The sequence below is a fragment of the Calonectris borealis genome, chromosome 2, assembly GCF_964195595.1.
Source record: "Calonectris borealis chromosome 2, bCalBor7.hap1.2, whole genome shotgun sequence".
In the NCBI taxonomy this organism is placed as follows: domain Eukaryota; kingdom Metazoa; phylum Chordata; class Aves; order Procellariiformes; family Procellariidae; genus Calonectris; species Calonectris borealis.
The window spans coordinates 53,550,163-53,569,235 of NC_134313.1; the positions used below are offsets into that span (position 1 = coordinate 53,550,163).

General features: G+C 40.2%; 1 protein-coding gene across 7 annotated transcripts in view; it reads left to right on the forward strand.

Annotated features, from left to right (window-relative positions):
- Positions 1-6,149: 6,149 nt before the first annotated feature.
- ESCO1 (establishment of sister chromatid cohesion N-acetyltransferase 1) overlaps positions 6,150-19,073 on the forward strand; it is a 34,643-nt gene continuing 21,719 nt past the window's right edge. For 6 of the 7 annotated variants that reach the window (XR_012672358.1, XR_012672357.1, XR_012672359.1 and 3 more), the window contains exons 1-7: positions 6,150-6,480; positions 9,142-9,245; positions 9,449-9,647; positions 10,230-11,601; positions 12,255-12,366; positions 13,702-13,765; positions 16,016-16,130. Coding sequence is in view for 3 of the 7 variants with exons in the window: in XM_075142006.1 (XP_074998107.1) it covers positions 9,451-9,647; positions 10,230-11,601; positions 12,255-12,366; positions 13,702-13,765; positions 16,016-16,130 (1,860 nt within the window). In the remaining 4 variants the exon portion in view is untranslated. Of the gene's footprint in view, positions 6,481-6,839; positions 8,931-9,141; positions 9,246-9,448; positions 9,648-10,229; positions 11,602-12,254; positions 12,367-13,701; positions 13,766-16,015; positions 16,131-19,073 lie in introns of those variants that run through there. The other variant, XM_075142007.1, reaches the window with a different exon arrangement.

The following is a 19,073-nucleotide window of genomic DNA, read 5'->3' on the forward strand; positions in this document are numbered from 1 at the left end:
TTTGCACTGTCTTATTTCATTTAGGTCCAATCCCATGACACATTTCTCTTTAAAGCTATGTCTAGCAAATGTCTATAAAGTTGGGGTTTTTTTTCCCGCAAATGTAGAGTGTTTTTCCTTACACCCCATTAGGGAAAATGCGTTGTTCCAAGCACAGTGTGCAAAGTGGCAACAATCAAATTTTACTATGGATATCTTCAAGCTTTCCTAGCTAGATTTTCTGAAACATATAATGCAGACACTTATCGCAGTTCTTGCAGGGGGTACACAAGCTAGCAAGAAGTGCCATAAACATTTTTGCTATGTAATATCTTTGTACCTTGTACACAGTTTCACCAGTGACTCAAAATACTGACTCCAGAATGTGCCCTCTATTCAAAACAGCGTGAATTCATAGGGTCTATATTTGGCTTTTCATGTGATCAGAGTATCCAGACAGCAACAGGACTATGAAATGTTGGAGGTGGGAGAAAATCGTTAGTTATCAATGTACTCATTACTGGAAAGATGGAGTATAATGAAAATGAAATTCCAAGTCACAAAGGCTGCAGACACCCCTTAAAGAAAACTTCCTCCCTAGTTCAGAATCACATAGTAGTTGAAGTTGGAGCGGACCTCTAGAGATTGTCTAGTCCAATCCCCCTGCTCAAAACATTACATATTACATCCATGCTCCAGAACATCCACCTCTTCTCAATTTGCTCTTGGAGTCAATGCAAGGTACTGTTGTTTTTATCTGTGAGGCCTTCAGTCACCCAGGAACCATCTGTGACCTTAGCTGTCTTAGTAGCAGGTCATGAAGACCAAGATTTTAAGGTGTAATTTATTATGTCTACTCTTGCCAAATAGACCTAGAAAAACTGAAAGTTTCAAATAGAAAAATATGGTTCTATGAATGCAGAGAAACTAACCCATGATATACATTTCACAGTGAACAGAAGAAGGATTAATGCTCTTTTTAGAAAACAGAACATGCAACAGCACAGTTTACAAGACTTAGCAGAATGGGCTATGGAGAACAGTCTACAACTCTACAGGAGCCGGTGTCAAGAAAATGTCAACAAAGCGCTGGTGACTCCAGGCAGGTCACCATGGTCCTGTCAGCATGGCACCGAGTATCACACTTCAGAAGCTTCTCCTTTACCTCCTCCCTGCTGCAAGTTGCCATTTCCAACTGAGATCTAGTAGTCAACTGTTTCCACCCTTTACGTCAACAGAATGGAGCAGCTCCCAAATGTTTCAGACCGGGCCCCTGCCCTTTTTCTGTAACTGGACCCCTATGCACCACTCACCTATATATATAGCCACTGACTGGCCTGGCCCCAAATCTCTGCAAACTAATTGCCAGCCTTCCCTCCAGATGTAGCTATCTACAGTCCTTTCTATCCCTGCTCCCTCTACCCCTGAAAAAATCTCACATTCAGCAATGCGAGCAAAATGGGCAAGTCCCAGCCCATTTTTTTCCTGCCTCCCTGCAAAAAGAAAAACACCAAAACAAAACAAAAAAACCCTACTCTGACTCCTGACACCCCCCCTCTCCCCCCATTTTCAACATGGGCCCCCTCCTTTCCTAGCTAGATCCCCTGTAAAGCTCTTTAACTCTGGACAGTCAGGGCACCCTCCAATCCCTGTTGTCCCATGTGCCATCTATGCAGGAATTTCATCAGGGTACTGCCTCTTTCACCTGCAACTCCTACAGCTACCTGGGTCACACCAACAACTCAGACCTGCCAGAAAGAGAACTTTTAGCCCTGCACGTGGTCCTCATCAGCAAGCACACCGTGCTCTCCCCAGGCTGCTTCAGCTCAATGCACCATCACCCTATGAAAAAAAGAGGAAACATTCGTTCCCTGAGTCACTGAGTTGCTGTCACACACAGGCACCCTTCAGCCTGAGCCACATGCTGTGGTTCTCATCCCAGGATGGTCAAAAAGAGCCTTATAATGCTCAAGGCAATCAAGAAGAAAGAGGAAGGTATAAAAAAGCCCAGGAGAATCTCCCTGGGGGCTTTCCACACACCTCCAGCATGCATGCTGGATCCCCTCCCCACAATAGGTTAGCAGCGCTTCTTACCAGCAGCAAAATAACTCCTGCAGCCAATCTGCTGTAGAATATCCCAGCCATGCTTTTTTTTTAATTTTCATTCCAACAGAAGAAAAGGAAAAATCTGCCAAACACACCAGCAGCCACAACAGCCAGCCACGGTTCTTCATGGGCAAACACCTCTTCCTCCAAGGGATCCAATTTTCCTGTCTCCTTCTTTCTACTGGAGACGCAAAAATCAGCCTCTCCCTTCTTCCTGGATGAGGGTAGAGGGACTTTTTGAATCTGCTGAATAGATGGAAATCAGGGCCCTATGCTGCCTCAGCTGCTCCTCCAGTCCCTTAAAGGATCTATACATTTAGCGATTAGAAAACCACTAGTTTAAACCAGCTTCACATGTGGCCTTAGCTAACCTGTCTGAGGCATTCTTCTGATGCACTAGGAGTGCTTGCAGGGTTAATTATAGCTGAGAGGTTTAAGCAGCTACTGCCTCTTGGTTGTCAATCACCGCCTCCTGGATCAGACAAGATGTCTGATAAGCAGTAGGGCAGGTTGGAAGTGTGTTAGCATGTCAAATGGGGCTGCAAGGTCTGTGTGCTAGCACGACTGCTGTGATTGAGCTTGGGATCAAGAGCTCAATCCTCTAACTACGTAGCCCGCCCCAAGGCTGCAGTTTCACAAGCAGCTGCCAATGTTAACAGCTCCCTCATGCCAAAAGGGAAAGGCTTGCTCCTCCTCCCCTGCCTTTTCTTATCCTCCCGGATTCCAGTCATATGGTCCTCAGCCTTTCTTGCCCTGGCAGAATATGATCCAGTTTTCCCACTGGGTTGATTTTTCGCTAGCTCAGTGAGTCAAATTTGCTTGCTTAGAGGGGTCCCTCAGGTGCTAGAGGGTGGGTGGCATGAGGTAAGGAGTTGGAGCACAGTGCTGAGAGTGGGGAAAGAAAGAGGAGAAAATAGTGGGAGAGGCTTCCCCTTTTTGGTGACAGTCAGCTGTTACACAGGGTCACCGCATCTCACGAAGCTGTAGCTCAACAGGGCGCTCTCTGCTATTACTGCGATGATCCATGTATCAGCTGAGTTATTGCTCCTGTGAAAAAAGGCATAACCTAGAAGCAAGTCATTTTTCACTTGGCTGCAGTCAAAAGGCACTCCAGCAGCATTACAGTAGTGGTAAACAAGGCTAAATTAACATGAAATCCTTTTGGGGTTAAATCTGTCCTATCCATATACTCCACCTATGTGAATGCAGTTCCTCCTCCGTCCTCAGGTCCCCTAGTTGTACAGCAAATCTGTGCCCAAGCACTCCTGTTCATATTCACCACAACTACTGAGGAGAGAAAATTTCAGTAAAGTTTGTGTTCTTTCAGCAAAGTGACATTTGCTAGCAAGTTCACACTGACATCAGTGATTCAAAATGCTGCCACCTTCTGTGGAAAACTGGGAATTTACTCATATTCTCCTATCCCATGAATTGAGTTTTTCCAAGTTTTGGAATTTAATGCTTTATAAGAATGCCTGTTTCTTTACTACTTCCCTGATATACAGCAAATTACTATTCCATGGAAGGATGTCAGAAAATCTAGCTTTACTTGCTTCATGTTCCTAAGAAAGAGGGATGGCAAAACACCATGTTAAATTTACAAAGGTAGCGGTAACATAAAGAAATGCTTTTATCACCCTCCAGGAAATTTACAGGCAACCCAGTGATTAAAGTATCCTTCACCCGGAAAGAATTCTGCAGGTTACTGTAGGAGAGCAGGAGACCACATGTTGCTGCGTTCATTGTAAAGTCACAGCAGATTACCATGCATTAAAGAGGAGCTGTTACAGGGAGTTATAAATAACATCTCCTCCTATCAGCTTTTTAAAAAACTGCAGCTGCTGAAAATTTTCATTTGTCTAGGACAAACTATGCTTCAATGAAGTGTGTCCAGAAAGAGGACTTATCAAGGCAGGCAGTTCCTTGTTTCAGTTAATAAAGAGACAAAAAATTTACAGGCGGAACAAAATATTTCCAGGTAATTTGATCTATATATAAAATTTTTTACACTACTCATCAACTTGACTGCGATTTCCAAAAATTAATCCCATAAATGTAATAACTATAGAAATCAATAGAATGTTTGGAAGATTATAAAAAAAGACCTAAAAAGTTTATTATAAAAATCAAAATAACCACTTTTTAAATACTTCAAACATTAACAAAAGAATATTTGCAGAACGTCTATGCTGTGTAGCTTCCAAGTACTAAATTACTTGTGTGGTCTCTGTCTGTTAGATCAGCAAACTGTAACCAGAAATCAGAAATCTCTAAGAGAAACCCTGTCACATGCTGCCATTCAAAAAATTTTCTTCTAAAGTCTTTCACGGTCGCTTATTGGTTGGCTAATGCCAAGGTTCATCATGCTGTTCTCCAGTCATTCTGATGTAGTGATGTATACACATCACCATGTAAATTTGCAGTCAAATAAGATGAGACTGTCTGTATTAACAAGTAGGACTTACTGATAGGAGTGGACAGGCACAGCAAAGCTACCTAATGTTGAGATCCTGACACACATACTACATGCATTTCAGGTACGTCAAGTTAGCCCTAGCCTGGTAATATAGTTGGAATGCACTACGTACACAGGAGGTATCGCTACCTTAATATTCTAGGTAGGATCAGCACACTTTTGAAGGAAACGTTCTGATTGCTTCCACTTGTCATGCAGGGTCTTGGAGCGTGCATAATGGATTCCTTCTGAAGGAAACCAAACCCAGAGATACACCCCCAGAATATGCCTAACGTGTCCCAACCCTAGCGGTCACTGCATTCACAGAACTAGACTAACGCTGGTCTGGACTGGCACATCAGTGGTGTGGATGTCAGATCCTCAGCTTCCCTTCTCTCACTCAGAACTTCTCTTATTACTTGCCAATGTAGACATAGGCTCAGACCTGGAAATATCATGAGGCAATGAAGCCACATCGTAAGGTTACATGAGGTACAAATCCATTACCTAGAGTATTAAGAACTGAAATATCCCAGAAAGTGGAAAAAATCACATATACATGGTTATGCTACAAAACGAGTTGTGAAACACAGCGCAGACACAACTTTTAAAACAGCTAGCTGCCATCTGCAGGGTTACTACCAAACTTGGGAAAGCAAACCTCACTGGACTCAGAAAAGCAGTTCACCGAGTAAACTCATTGCTCTGGAGGGAGAAGTGGAACTGCACTGGACCAGGACACATCCAGCAAGGCTCTTTAGTTTAGTCTTCAAGACACAGACAAGCATCTGTCCTGCTTTTACGCTAAAGCCACGTACACCGGCACAATGCTGCATCTATGTTCAGAAAACCTGCTGGTGTCTGTGCACCTGAAGCAAAACTGATCAGCAGGAAATGCCCAGTAACCCCAAAATAAACCCATAGAGAAGTTTCCAAAGGTGCTGTGAGCGCGGAGATCACTTCCAAAACAGCACCAAAATCAATCTTTAGAGGGATTTCCAAACGTATTTGCCATCAGCGGCCCACACACACTCTTAGGAAATGCTGCTGCAGCCACACACTGCTCCAACACCATTACCAGGAAGCGTATGACTTGGGGAGATTTTTCATTTCGCATTTAGTCGTGCCAGTCATGAAGTGTCACTGCCACACTGCGAGCCACCACGTCACTCACTTCGTCACCACCGGCCTGTCAGCACGCGGTGCTGCTTTCCCCCTCGTTTCTGGCAGGCGAGGAGCCTAACAGCAGAGGACGGGCCCTTAACAACCAACCCGGGCCCGAGCCGGTGCGAGCGGGCTGAGCCGCCGGAATAACGCCGCCAGCCCAGACGGGACGGGGGCAGCGCCGGGCACCCGCTGAGGCGGTGGGGCAGATTTCCCGCCCCACCGGCAGCGAGTGCCGCGGGGAGGTCCTGAGGGCGAGGGGCTGGGCGGTGCGGCGGGCCCGATGCCCCGCAGCAGGCAGCGGCCACCCGGCCCAACGCTCCCGCAGCGCCCCCTCGCACAGCCCGGAGCGTCTGCCGCGCCCGCTGCGCATGCGCAAGCGACATCGCCCGCCGGAAGTGCCCCGTCTCCGGCGGGGGGTGGCTCGAGCGGCGGCAGGCGGGGCGGGGCGGGGCGGGGCTGCCCCGGTGCCCGGATGTGAGCAGGTCTGGGGCTCGGGCTGGCCGCCGCCGCTTCGCAGGGGGACAGAGAGGGGGCGCGAGCCGCGCTGACATCGATGCCGCAGCCTGCGCGCGCCTCCGTGCGCCTCCGCTCGCTCGCTCGCTCACCCACCCGCCGCGGCCCCGCGCGCGTGCGCGCTCCACCCACCATCGCGCGTCCGCCCCGCCCTCTCTTCACCCCTCCTCCCTCTCCCTCCCCCCCCCCCCCCCCGCAGCTGGCGAGCCGGGCGAGGACGGCGGCTCGCGCTGCCGGCACGTCGCTGACACTCGCGCGAGGTAAGCGGCCGCCTCGCGCCAGGGCGGGGAGCGCGGGGAGAGGAAGTTCCCCCCCCACCCCCCCCCCGCAGCCCCCTGTGCCAACGGCTCCCGTCAGCCTTTCGCCCCCCAGCTCCGTGACCGGTAGCCCGTCCTCGCGCGGAGAGGTGCCGCCTGCCCCCGCCTCGGGGCCGAAAGGCCGGTGTCTCCTCCTCGGGCCTGTCTCGCCGACTGCGGCCCGGGCCCGGGCCTGCTTGCGGCCGCCGCTGCTGTCTCCGCGATCGCGGTAGGAGCGAGCGGGCGAAACCCTCTCGCCGACTCCTCGCGAGTGGGAGCTGGGGGCGCCCTGCGGTGTACGGCTGCTTCTCCGCAGCCCTCGCCTTGCCCCTCGGTGGCGCTTGCCTTGGCCTGAGGAACGCTTGGCCGGGTTTAGGGGCTCCCTGCCAGGCCCGGCTCCAGAAGGGTTGTCACGACGGGGCGCTGAGGCGGATGACACTGGGCCACGCATGGAGGCCTTCCCTTTTCTTCCTTCCTCTTGAGTTCCGTCGTGGGGTCTCAGCCGGGGGTTAAGGCGCGGGGGTTGCTAGGTTCTGTTGTGGCAGTCAGTGGGGGAGGCTCGCGCGTCAGACGCCAGCGCCCTGTCAAGCAGGTGGGCCCCTAGTCTCAGCAGAGACCGAGGGCTTGCCCCTGCTGTAAGGACCTGAGGGTGTGGGAGTTGCGTGCCTCTGTTTTTCCTCTACTTCTTGCATCAAAACCTTTGATTGTTGTGTAGTTTGTTCTCATACTTCTGTGTCTTCCCTTCTTTCCATAATCTGGCTTTTACTAGAGGGGACTTCTTCAGGGCAGAAACTGCCAATTCTTGAGCATCTGGAAAAGTCCTTGCTCCGCTGTGCAAAGATTTAGTAGGAAAGAAATGACTATTAAAGACTTAGTTCTCTTTGTGGGAGGAGAGTGTATTCGTCAGTGTCCTGAGAAGCAATACCAGTGAGGGAAGGGTTATATTTTCTGTTTTGTACTTGAAAGTCTTTCTTGAGTATGCCATGTCATGTGGCTGAGAGTGACAGTGATGTCTGTATATGTCTGGAAAAAACCAAGAAGGTCTAGGTGTATACAGTGATGTCATGGTGCTCTCAAATTCTGAGTGTCAATGCTGTGCTCTAAACTAAGAGAATATAAGACCAAAGACTTACTCAGAAACTAGAGCTCTTATTTTCAGTGTGAGTGGCTATACTGCGGCTCTGATAGATAATCTTTGACTAGTGGAAACCCCTGGGCTTGCTAAGTGTCACAGAGCTCATGAGCCATTAGAAGTAAGGCATACGAATTCTGTTACCTACTCCTTAGGGAGAGACATGGAAATAGCACTACGAAGAGTGCTATTAGAGATTTCTTCCCTTAGTCTGTTCTTTCATTCTATTTCAAATATGAGTCGCTGGTCATGCAGCTTCTTTAAAGGAGAAAGTCAGCAGACAGCACTGGTGTCTGGAATTTCAGCATTGTCAGCCTTGTGTTGTTAGGAGTGTCTTCATAAAAGAGTGGATAAATGGAAATGGGGTTAAGGACAATTTGAAGTCTGAAAGAAAAGAAAAAGTACAGCTCTTCACTTTTTCCTTTTGGATAATGAATAATTATTAAAAGGAGCTTAATGTAAGTGTCTTTCAAATTGTTAGAGGAAGGCATGCATTTGTCAATGTGGGAAGGCTTACTATAGTTGTAATGAAATGAAAGCAACTGGTAACTTAAAGTTCCTGTTTGACCTTAAAATCTGACAAATTTAACATCAGATTACTTAAGGTTTAAAAAGTAATGTAATTTTGTTACAGAAATATTTCTTTGTCGGCCTGTCAATGGCAAAAATTAATAGATAATTCTTGACCTAAAGAGGTGATATGGAAGTTCTGAGCACTGAGTCTTCCAGTAAACTTAATTTTGAAAAGATATTAGTGAAACTTTGCGGAACAATTATTACTTATGCCACAATACAAAAACAGTGTCTTTGAATAAAAGAACTTAAAAGTTTCAGAAGCCACAAATAGGTGTGAAAGGTATGATCAACCGAATCTGTGAAGACCTTTTACTGAGGATCTCTGCTAATTTTCAGACTCTTGTGCAGATTAACTTCTGCGTCGTTAACATCATTTCAGTTCTCATGAAGACATTATCTTTAACTGCCCAAGGCAAATGTCTCAAATAATGTTACTTTCTAGGCTTTCTGTCTCTGATTTGTAGCTTAAGTCATCTTAAAAGGAACAGCTATAGGTGGTTGCTGATGTCTGTGAAGTTCTGTAGTCGCAGCCACAAAACTTAGTAGAGTGTAGTGTATTTATTCACTGTTGCCATGAGGTACAGGATTGACAGCAAGCCCACTTTTTTGCGGGCTATGAAAGAGAGCAGCATACTGTTTTCTGGAAAAATGCGAAAGGCTGAGAAACTTCTTTTCAAATGGTACTATATCTGCCACCTTTCGAAAGGTAAAAGGGTAATGCTTAAGACAGCAAATTGCCAAACATTGTTGGATATGGAGATAAAATTTGTAGGTTTTTTTTTTTTAATTGATTATCAAAGAAACGTTAAAGCTAAGCATTGTTTGAAGGGATGGAAGAGGGTGGGAATGCCAAATGCAGAGTCTGACAAGGAAGTTAATAAAGTGCTTACTGCATGAACGTTTTATATTTTTTGTAGGTGGCATGAAACGTCCTGTTCGTAAGCATATACATAAGGAATGCTCTTGGCACACCTTGATAAGTTACTTTGGCTTAAACATCGATTGCCTCTTGTAAAAACCTGTAAGTAAAATAAATGTAATTTGATTTGAGATTGCTTTGATGATTTGCTTTCTAATCACAGTTAGCATGGTCTGCCTCTAAAAGGAAAAGCGAATATCTGTTACTTTATTTTGTAAAACGGGCAAATCTTTGTTTATATTAACTGACACTGTAACAAAGTTGACAGAGACTCTAAAAGCTGGATCAATTATTGTGTTTTACAGAAATGGCAGCTCAGAAAAGGAAGTCTATGTTAGTAGAGCCTTCTGCTAAACGTCCGAAGCTGGACAAGAACAGCAAACCCTCTTCGGTGAAGAAGGAAAAAGAGGTGTCAGATACAAAACATGTCTCAAATAAATCAAAGCCTAATCAGTGTGCAGTGCAGGAGAAGACTGTGCTCAAAACCTCTGTCAGATCAAACAGGTCAGTGACAAAACAATAAGTAATTGTTCTAGGTTATCTTCCTAGACTAAATTAGTGCAGAAACAGTCTAAGCAGAATGAATTTGAGTTAAAGATACAGCTAAATAGTTAAATAGTATTAGTGGGAAGATCAGCCTTAAATCATTAAGTATAATATCTGTTACATGATTTTTCTTTGGAATCATGTTAGTGTCTCGAAATCCAGAAAGACTTCCTCCAAAAAAGGTTCTGAAGCGAAAATGAATCTAATACTATATAAGCTAATACTTCATTTGAAAGCCACAAGTGTCAACACTTAAAAACTGCTAGAGATGTTAAAAAGCATTTATCTGGGGTTCATAGTTCAGTCTTGCCATGCATAAAAAACATAAAGTACTACTCTTAAGAGTAACCAGGTGGAAGTGAAGTCTTTTTAGAACGATTCTAGAGAAAATTCTTCTAAAAGTATTGAGGATGTTAGATCTAGCGTGTTAAAAAATTACAGGAAAAAAAAGTTAGAGACAGAGGCTAGTAGGAATGAGAAGAGTTTTATGACAAATTCTACTGTCTGGATGCTGAAAAAATAATTATTTGAATCTTTCAGTGACAACACCAATGAACCTGAACTAGGAATGCGCATGACTACGAGATCATCAGGATTGAACTCGAATAATAAAGCAATACCTGACAAAAAGGTCCAACAGCAGCCTAAATCTACAAAAAATAAGGAGGTATGCCAGAAGAAATCTGTGCAAGAAATTCCTAAGTCAAAATGCATAATTGTGCCAGATGAGCCAGTAATGAGGAGATCACAGAGACTGCAGCAGTTAACACATGTACATGTACCAGCAAGATCCCTGCGCAACAGAGAAGTCAAAGAAGAAAAAGCTTTGGAAGTTAAACAAAGTAGCCAGGCAAAAAGACACGCTCACAGTGTTGCAGCAAAAGTACTTAAATCTGCTGGAGAGAAAACGGAACAGAAAAACACAAAAATAAAGCCAAACAACACAAATGAGGATAAAGAAACACATGTAGAAGTGACCAGCTCTCTGAAAGAGAAAAAATGTAAAGCAGACAATAAAAATGATAATTCCGACAGCTTTCAACACAACCTTCAAGCGTCATCATTATGTCCTGATGAGAGTCTTGAGGAAGTTAAGAAAGACCAAACAGGCCCTGTATCTCTTATTCCTAGCAACACAAAGAAAGTGGAAACAGATTCTCTTAAGCCAAATTCTAAGACAGTAACTAAGGAAAAGCAACAAATGCATCAGAACGTAAAAAACAGTACAAAACCAAAAAAGATTTCACAGCCGTCTGTAAGTGAAACAAATGTGGCTGATCAACCAGAGAATGATGTGAAATCCAAAAGAGTAAGCATCCTTGAACTTTGTGAAGAAATCGCAGGTGAGATTGAGTCAGATACAGTAGAGGTGAAAAAAGATTCCCCTAATGCTGAGTATAGCAAAACAGAAGAAAAGCATGCCGACATACAGCTTCAACAAAGTGAAATGCTTACTCAGAAAGAACCTAGTCAAAGTACTCAATGCAAACGTTTTTTCCCTAGCAAAAAAGGAATGCCTGTCAAATGCACTCTGAATGGTAGAAATAACTCCTCAAACAAAAACTCTAAATGGACCAAAATTAAATTACTGAAAGCTAGTAACATGAAGCAAAGTAACTTAAATTCTGCAAATGCCCCCAAGCTTTCTTTGTTAAAAGATTACCCTGAAGTTTCAGATGCAAGTCAAATAGCTACGGAAGCAGAGCTTTCGAAGGCACAAGACAAGCTGTCAATAACAGGACTCTCTGAGAATGAAAGTGCAACTTGTGTGCAGGAGAAATCAGATCCTTCATCTGAAAGAGCCGGCGCTAAAGAAGTGACATTAGAAATAAAACAGCCCACAAAGAGAGGTGCAGAAAATGGTTTGTTGCGTAATTTGACAAAACATTTATGTGAGCCAAGACCAGATGAGGTAAGTCATTTTAATTATGGTGTATGGTGGGAGGGTGTTCTAAATCTGTTCTGTTTTCTCAGAATGCCATGCTCATAAAGTTTGTTTTAACAATGACTTTATTTTACAGTAACTTAAAATTTTCAAATGTATTAAAGATCCGTTACTGGTGCATTGTCATAGACTGGATGATAGTAAACTGGAAAATGAATCTGTTCCACTCTCCTAAGTTCTGTTGTTAACTAAATGTTGATCGATAACATTTCCTGCTGGTGCCAGAGGTTGTGCAGATTCATATGGATACTTTTTGAGGACTTAAGCTTGCATAGCTGTTCTGTTCTGAAAAGCTGTATTAAAAGAGGTGAGAGGGAAAAAAGTGTTCTTTATCTGAATGAGCTTCTATTAAAATTTAAGATTTTAAGGACAAAGGTGTTCTACAGGAAGTATTTTACAAGCTTATATATAAAATGAAAAAGATTATTGCAAAATTTATACCACAAAATTCCATATGGACTAGCTAATCAGTTGTGTTTTGTTTGCTTAAAATAATGTAGGAATCAGAAAACGGTGCTGTATTCAAGATGTTCATACTTCGTTAACTGAGTGCTTTTGTTAACAGGTTAGAGGCATTAAATAGTTCGGGGTTTTTATTTAATGTTTTCTGTTTTGTCTAGAACTTTCGATTACATTTGGAATCAAGTCCAGAAAGTTCTCCAGTAAAGTACGTTACAGCTCCTAAACCACCAAAACAATTAAAAAAAGGATCCAGAGAAAGTGAACCTCAAGGTAACTGTTTACTACTAATTTTAACTCTTCTTCTGACCAGTTATATGAGAAGCATAAGTCTTCCTTTCAGAGGAGTGTTTCACAGAATAAGGCACAATTGGTGCAGAACTGAACTTCTGGAGTTGGAACTGTTCACCAGGGTTTTCATATTTCTTTGTGTGTCACACCCACAGCCACTTTAGTAGCAGCAAATGTCCTTTTATCTCTGGGCTGTGTAGTGGGAAAGAGAGGTGTCTGTTTTTCTGCCCAGCTCTGCTTTTAGTGCATGTTTATGCTTTATGCATGGATATTTTAATGCTTAAATAGGCTTCATTTGAGTAAAAGTTAAGTGACAACTTTTTAAAAAAACAACCAAACAAATGGAAAAAACCCCAACCAAATCCTTTCCTTTTCCATGTAATAAAGTAGTAAAACTTCCATATTTCAATTGGGTTCTTCTCTTGGATCGGTTTCTATTAAGGATTCTGTGTTGGTTACCACTTCCTTTGAATAAGTATCTGCATTTCTTTCTCCTAAATTGTTCTACTTGATCTTGACCAAATTATTAATTGAGTTTTTATTTCCCAGTCTTCATTTATCCGCCTGTGAATGCAATTTGTCAAACCTTATGATGAGTGTGATGTGAATATTTTGACTCAAGTACATTTGACTAAGAAATATTATCGATGGATCACTAACATATCTCTTCATTAACTTCCCTCTTAATATTTCATCCTTTTGCTTTTCGATTTTTGGTTTGGTTTGAGTTTTGTTTTTGTTTGGGTTTTTTTTGTTTGTTTGTTTTTTAATCTGAACCTGATTTTGAGTGCACTGTTTAACTATTTAGCTTTACTAAATACTTTTTTTTTTTCCTGCCATTGTAGGATATTTTTGAAGGGCAAAATACTCTAACTGTACTGTTAGAGAATGTAAAAAAATGTTTTTTCTTTCTTTTGCCCTTCTTGATTGTTTCTTTTCCTTAAGTGTTACAGAACACACCTTGGGTGGGGGCATACTATACATTTATGATTCTAATACTATACATAGAGCTATTTATATGGGTGTCGGTATAAACAGATTTAAACTCCTATGTAGTTTCACTACTGGCCTTGTTTAGCTGCAGGCAAACTGCTCTGCAGAACTGCTGTGGAAATGTTGAAGAAAATTGCATATTTTTTTAAGTATGTATGGAGAAACATCTGAATACTACCTCGAGGTTGTATCTTTTTTTTATTGGCCATGAACAAATTGCAACATTGTCTTGAATATGTTTTTGCAAATCACTATTTGTGTAGCTCAAATTTCCTTTGCAACTAAAAACTTTATAATGAAGTTACAATCTTTGATTAATTGTAGGTTTGGCTCCCAAGCAGTTGAAGCAAACTTCATTTACAAATCAAACTTCTGAAACTGAGAACAGGTATAGTATTTAATACATTATGAAATTATAGTAACCTTCCATACAGTAACCTTCCATAGAGAGGTTTTATTATAAGACTAAGTGTTCTGTTGTCTCCCAGCCTCAACTTTCAGTTTCAAATAAGTGACTTGTCCGTTATAAAAATGGACTTTCATTTTTCCCAGTTATTAAGGGATGTTTTTATTTTGTTAAGAAAATTATTAAACAAGGTATTTGTAACTGCACATTTATTTTAAAAAGTAAAATTTAACAGAGTTGGCGAAACATTTCTAATGGTCTCTTCCTCAAATCAGATGATAACCAGAGAGTACAGGAAGGGTTTATCACATGATTTTCACTTACTGAATTATTTCAGTTACTTCTGGAAGATTTTTCTAATCCTTAAATTATATGAAATGTATGTATATATGAAATCTTTTTAGGTGGGGAAGAGAGGATTTAATTTGGGATTGTTTTGTGATTGCTGTGAAATGAAGGTGTCAGCTGCCATATAAAAAATGATTCTTGTTCTTACTACTAACTAAATTGTTCTTACTACTAACAGTTCAAATTTACGTTTTATCCTTGATAATGTTGACTGTTGTAGTTTTTGAACAATTCTGACATAGTGTCTGGTTTTAGCCAATTACAAGTTAAAGACAATAATTTCTTCTACCTGATACCTTCAACAGCAACATAGTTGGCACAGTGGTTAGTATATTGATACTGTTTTCTATATTCATAATGGAGACAAGAAGAAATGATGCAGTACATTTTCAGTACATCTATCTGAGGCCAGATTAACAATTCTGACTAACCAGCCCTTTTGTACATGTTGAAAAACTCTACTACTATGGAATTTCACAGAAGATGGGCGGTAAGGTAGATGTAAAACTAGCTAAATTAATGTTTTTAGATTTTTCAATAAATATTACAATAACTTTGATTGTTCATATTTTTATTCTCAACTGCCAAACAGCTTTATGGTATCTACTCAACTTTACTAACTTTATTAGCTGAACAAGCCCATATTGCTTTACTATTATTTGGATATTATTTTTCTTGTGAGAGCTTTCTTACCCTGCTTTCCATATGCTATCCAAGATTTAAGCCATCATTCTTTCTGTGGTACTCCTGCCATAACATAGAGTAACATGCATATCTACAGTGTAGCTCTCTTCAGGGCTTTGTAAGAAAAGGTTGCAGCGGGAAAAGGCAAACCTTGAAGTAGCTACTTAATGCAAATTTTGAGGCACATGACAGGAATAAAAAAATTAGCTCTGATTTAGCACAAAAAATGCTGTTTTAAAAACATCTGGCAAGAGTTTTTATTTTTGAATAAAATAAAATTTTATTAACCTACTACATGTACTATAGCTACATGTAGCAGCTGCTACAATTAAGTGTTTGGCCCTATATCCTTAGTTCGCTCAGAAACAGAGAATATGTAAATACCTGGTTGAAGTACGGGTATTTTTGTGTGTGTTTTGCTTTGGTGATCTCCACAAGTTTTATCCAAACCTGGAATTAATGTTATTTTTTCCCTGAATATAGTAGCAGGTTCATAACTTTGTTATTGATGTATTATAGTACTTTCCAAGTGTTTCTTTCAGTCATGACAAGGGGAAACTTAAAGTGAGAGAAACTTAGAGTGAGAGAGATTCCAGTGATATCCATCCATTTATTCCTCAGGTTCTCTTCTCCCTCCCTTCACTGCCAGCCATTGGAAGAGAATAGGTTTGAATTGAATTTGACAGATTTATGACATCTGTTTTATACTGCCCACTTATATTTGTGGGAATATTTACATGGTCTACTTTAGCAGCCTGATGTGTGATACCTAAAACTAGAAACCTAAACCTTATGTAGGAAATACATAGCATTAGGCACCATCAGTCACACTCTGAAAATGCCTCAGTTAAATGCTTGTGTTAATGGTTGTGACTAACCTACCCCATTTGATTATAAATTAATATTTTATTTATTTTTCATGAAAAAAATATTCTTCATGAAAAAAATTTTCATGAAAAAAAATTCTTATTTTTCATGAAAAAAAATACAGTCACAAACTGTATTTTTTGGTTAATCCTTTTATTTCCTTATTTTTCCATTTGAATTACAAATTAAAATATATAGGACTGTGTTTTGGGTAATCAGCTTGGATTTGCATCTCGTTGAAGTTTAGTTATACTAATCACAACGGCTTTGAGTATCTAGGATGACATGTATAAGCAGTCCCTTTTTTAACATGAAATATATTTATATTTCAAGGGTCCCATTGTCAAATCCTTCATTAGCATCAAAATGCAGTAACTTCCTACCATCTGAGGAACATATTCAGAAGCTAAAAGAAGCAGGAAAAGATAGTGATAAGCAGCTGATCATAGTAAGTAATACCCTTTTAGTAAGGCTTATAGCTTCTCGAAGAAATTACTGTTGAATTTGCAGTGCTGTGTTTTTATGAACTTGTCTAAAAATCATTACTTATACGTACTACTGTTGCCATTGAAATGATTTGTGAAAGTAGAACCTTACTAGATTGTCAGTCAGTATTGATGGAAAAAATGGTGGCAGACAGACTTAACGTTTAAAGCTGATTCTTGTTAAAACAAATTTCTGTATTTTTTAATAGAATGGCTGTTCAGTAAATACAGTTGTTTTAGGGAGAATGAACTTGCCTTTACTTATGTGCAAAATCTCAGTTTCTTCAAATTTCACAATTATAGGGCGAGGTGCATCTGGCAGATTGTGTGCAAAATTAATATCAACAGATTTATTCCTACATCATTCAAATGTCCATTGTTCTGAGACAAACTTAGATTTTCCTGTGGATACACTCATTTTCACCATAATATTTAAGCAGCAATACTAGTTTGGTTATTTGTTCTTACCCTTATTTGCTATTAGCTACCAAATGCAGGTATCTTTTTTAAAACTAGAAAATGCAAAATGAGAAGGAAGAGAGTGATGCACAGTCGTTTCTATCTTGTAGAATCACACAACTTGATAGTGAAACAATTGGAGGTTTTGATTGTGTTTAGTTTTGTGTTTTTAATAATCTACACATCAGATAATCCTTGAGAAATGAAAGGCTGGAGCTGGGAAGCTACAGAGGGAGAGGAATACAGGCCATTAGGAAGGAGGACTCTGTAGTAAGCTGCTTATGAAATTAACCCCTCTCACATATAACTGGTGGTCTTGCTAAATTGCAGTTTTTTCATGTAATACGTGGATTATACACATGAAAATATTAACTAAAATACAACCAGGTGAATTCTGAACACTCTCGTATATGCATACTGAAATATTTTAAAATCAAAACTTCTGAGAACTAAATTGATGAACATATCCTTCATTTGCCTAAAGGGATACAAATCTAGGCACTTGAATGCCTAGTCACAGGATGATAAGTGAACCATATCTAACATTTACGAAGTATTTCAGCTGTTGCCTCTTTTAAACTCATTTTATCAACAAAGTTAGAATGTATAATTAAATATCTTTGTTAAAAGGACTATAAGAATATTCCTCTTCATTTCAGTAAAGCTAACTTAATTTTTGCTCATACAGTAATAGAAGAGTTGTTAGGATCTTTGACAAAAAGAAATACATAACTTCTTGGTTAGCTACTGAAGAGAGGTTGTGTAGCTCTCCTCTACAGTGCTCATACAAAGAGATTTTTTGCAATTTACAGACTATGCTGGTAGTATTCTTGTTCTCAGCCCAAATTAGGAGAATAATATTTTTTCCCTAGGTATTCAACAGTAAAAATTTTAAGTTATTTAACTAGCAAAATTTTAGAATATAAAGAATGGGTCATCAGTGAAGAACAGTAGGGAAAATGGGAGAGACCTAGTTTCTTGTTTTCTATGTGTATTTCTGGAAAATGCAAGTGAGCACTGTATTTAATTTTTAAATGTCAAAGTAACAGCTTCATAATATCTAATATATTTCAGCACTTCATACAAATCTAATTCACTTTGATTTCATTGAGTTCAGAGTAGGCTTTTTATTGTGTTGAAAGTGCATTTTGATAATGCTTGTAGTTTTCTTTACCAAGAAAGCATTAGGTAAGGTATTGCTCTCTTATTCTTTTGGGGGGTGGGGGACACAGCTGCTTTTCGCATTGTCAAAAAATATAGAGGAACCCAAATATTTGTTAAACCATTTTGTAAAATACTATCCTTGACATTAGTTACTGTGGAGACAAGACATAGTTATGTCTAGAATAATTTGTGCTAGCATCTAGAGGGGAAAAATCGCTAAATTGACTGCTAAAGTACCAGACTTTGCTCGTACAGATATTCAAAAGATTGGGGATTAAATGCATGTAATAAAATAAGGTACATTTTGTAATTAATAGTGTTGTTTGCAAAACCATGGTGAATTTCTTAAATGTTGATTCTGAATGGCAGGACTTTTTTTGTTTGTTTGTTTTGGTTTGGTTTTTTTTTTTTAGGAAATATTTTCAAAGGTATACTTCTGTGGTGATCCTCTGAGAACAGAGAAAAGATTCATTTGCTTTAAAAGCCGTTCAGGTTGAAATTTCTCCTATACAGACAGCAGTCTTACTACACACAGCCAAATCACTTAAATTAGCATTTATAGTGTCTGTGAAGAATTTTATAGTTAATAGCTATAAATCATTTTTATTTCAAGTTTCTGGTGCTGTGTTAAGAGAAGCAGTTTCATTATTCTTCTTTACCTTGAGCAAAGTTGGGAAGTCATGCTTTTATTGTTTGCTAGGAACATTCAACTTGCACTTTGTTACACTTTTTAAAAAAATCAGATGCCTGAAAGGTGCAATTTTGGGCTCTCTACTATGAAATCTGATTCTTTGGGAGATCTGTGAAGCCAGTCCATCTTAATGTATGTACAGAATCCTTTTTTCCTTTTTGTAACCAAAGGGGAAAAACTAGTTAGGCTTAGTTTGACTCACCACATGATACATTATCTTTGTTTTGCTGTTTTTTTGCTATCGAATTTTCCTAGTCTTTTGTATTTAAGTTTGATATCTGTCCTTTTAATTGTCTTTACAGTATCTGAGGCTCAGAGTTTGGGATGTTACATACTGTCTGTGTATTCCAACCTTTTCATTTCCTGAGCTATATTTAGAGAGGTGTTATGGTAAAACTAGTCTTTGTTTTCCACAATATGCTTTATTTTTTTATATTTAATCCTTAAAGCTATATCTTACCTTCCTTCTTCTCCCATATGATTGCTATAATGAATAGATTCATTTTCTATTTTTCTTAAGTAACATAATCTTTAACAAGCTTTAAGGCTATTTGACTGTAACAGAAGTAAAAAAATATAACTTCCATTTGTA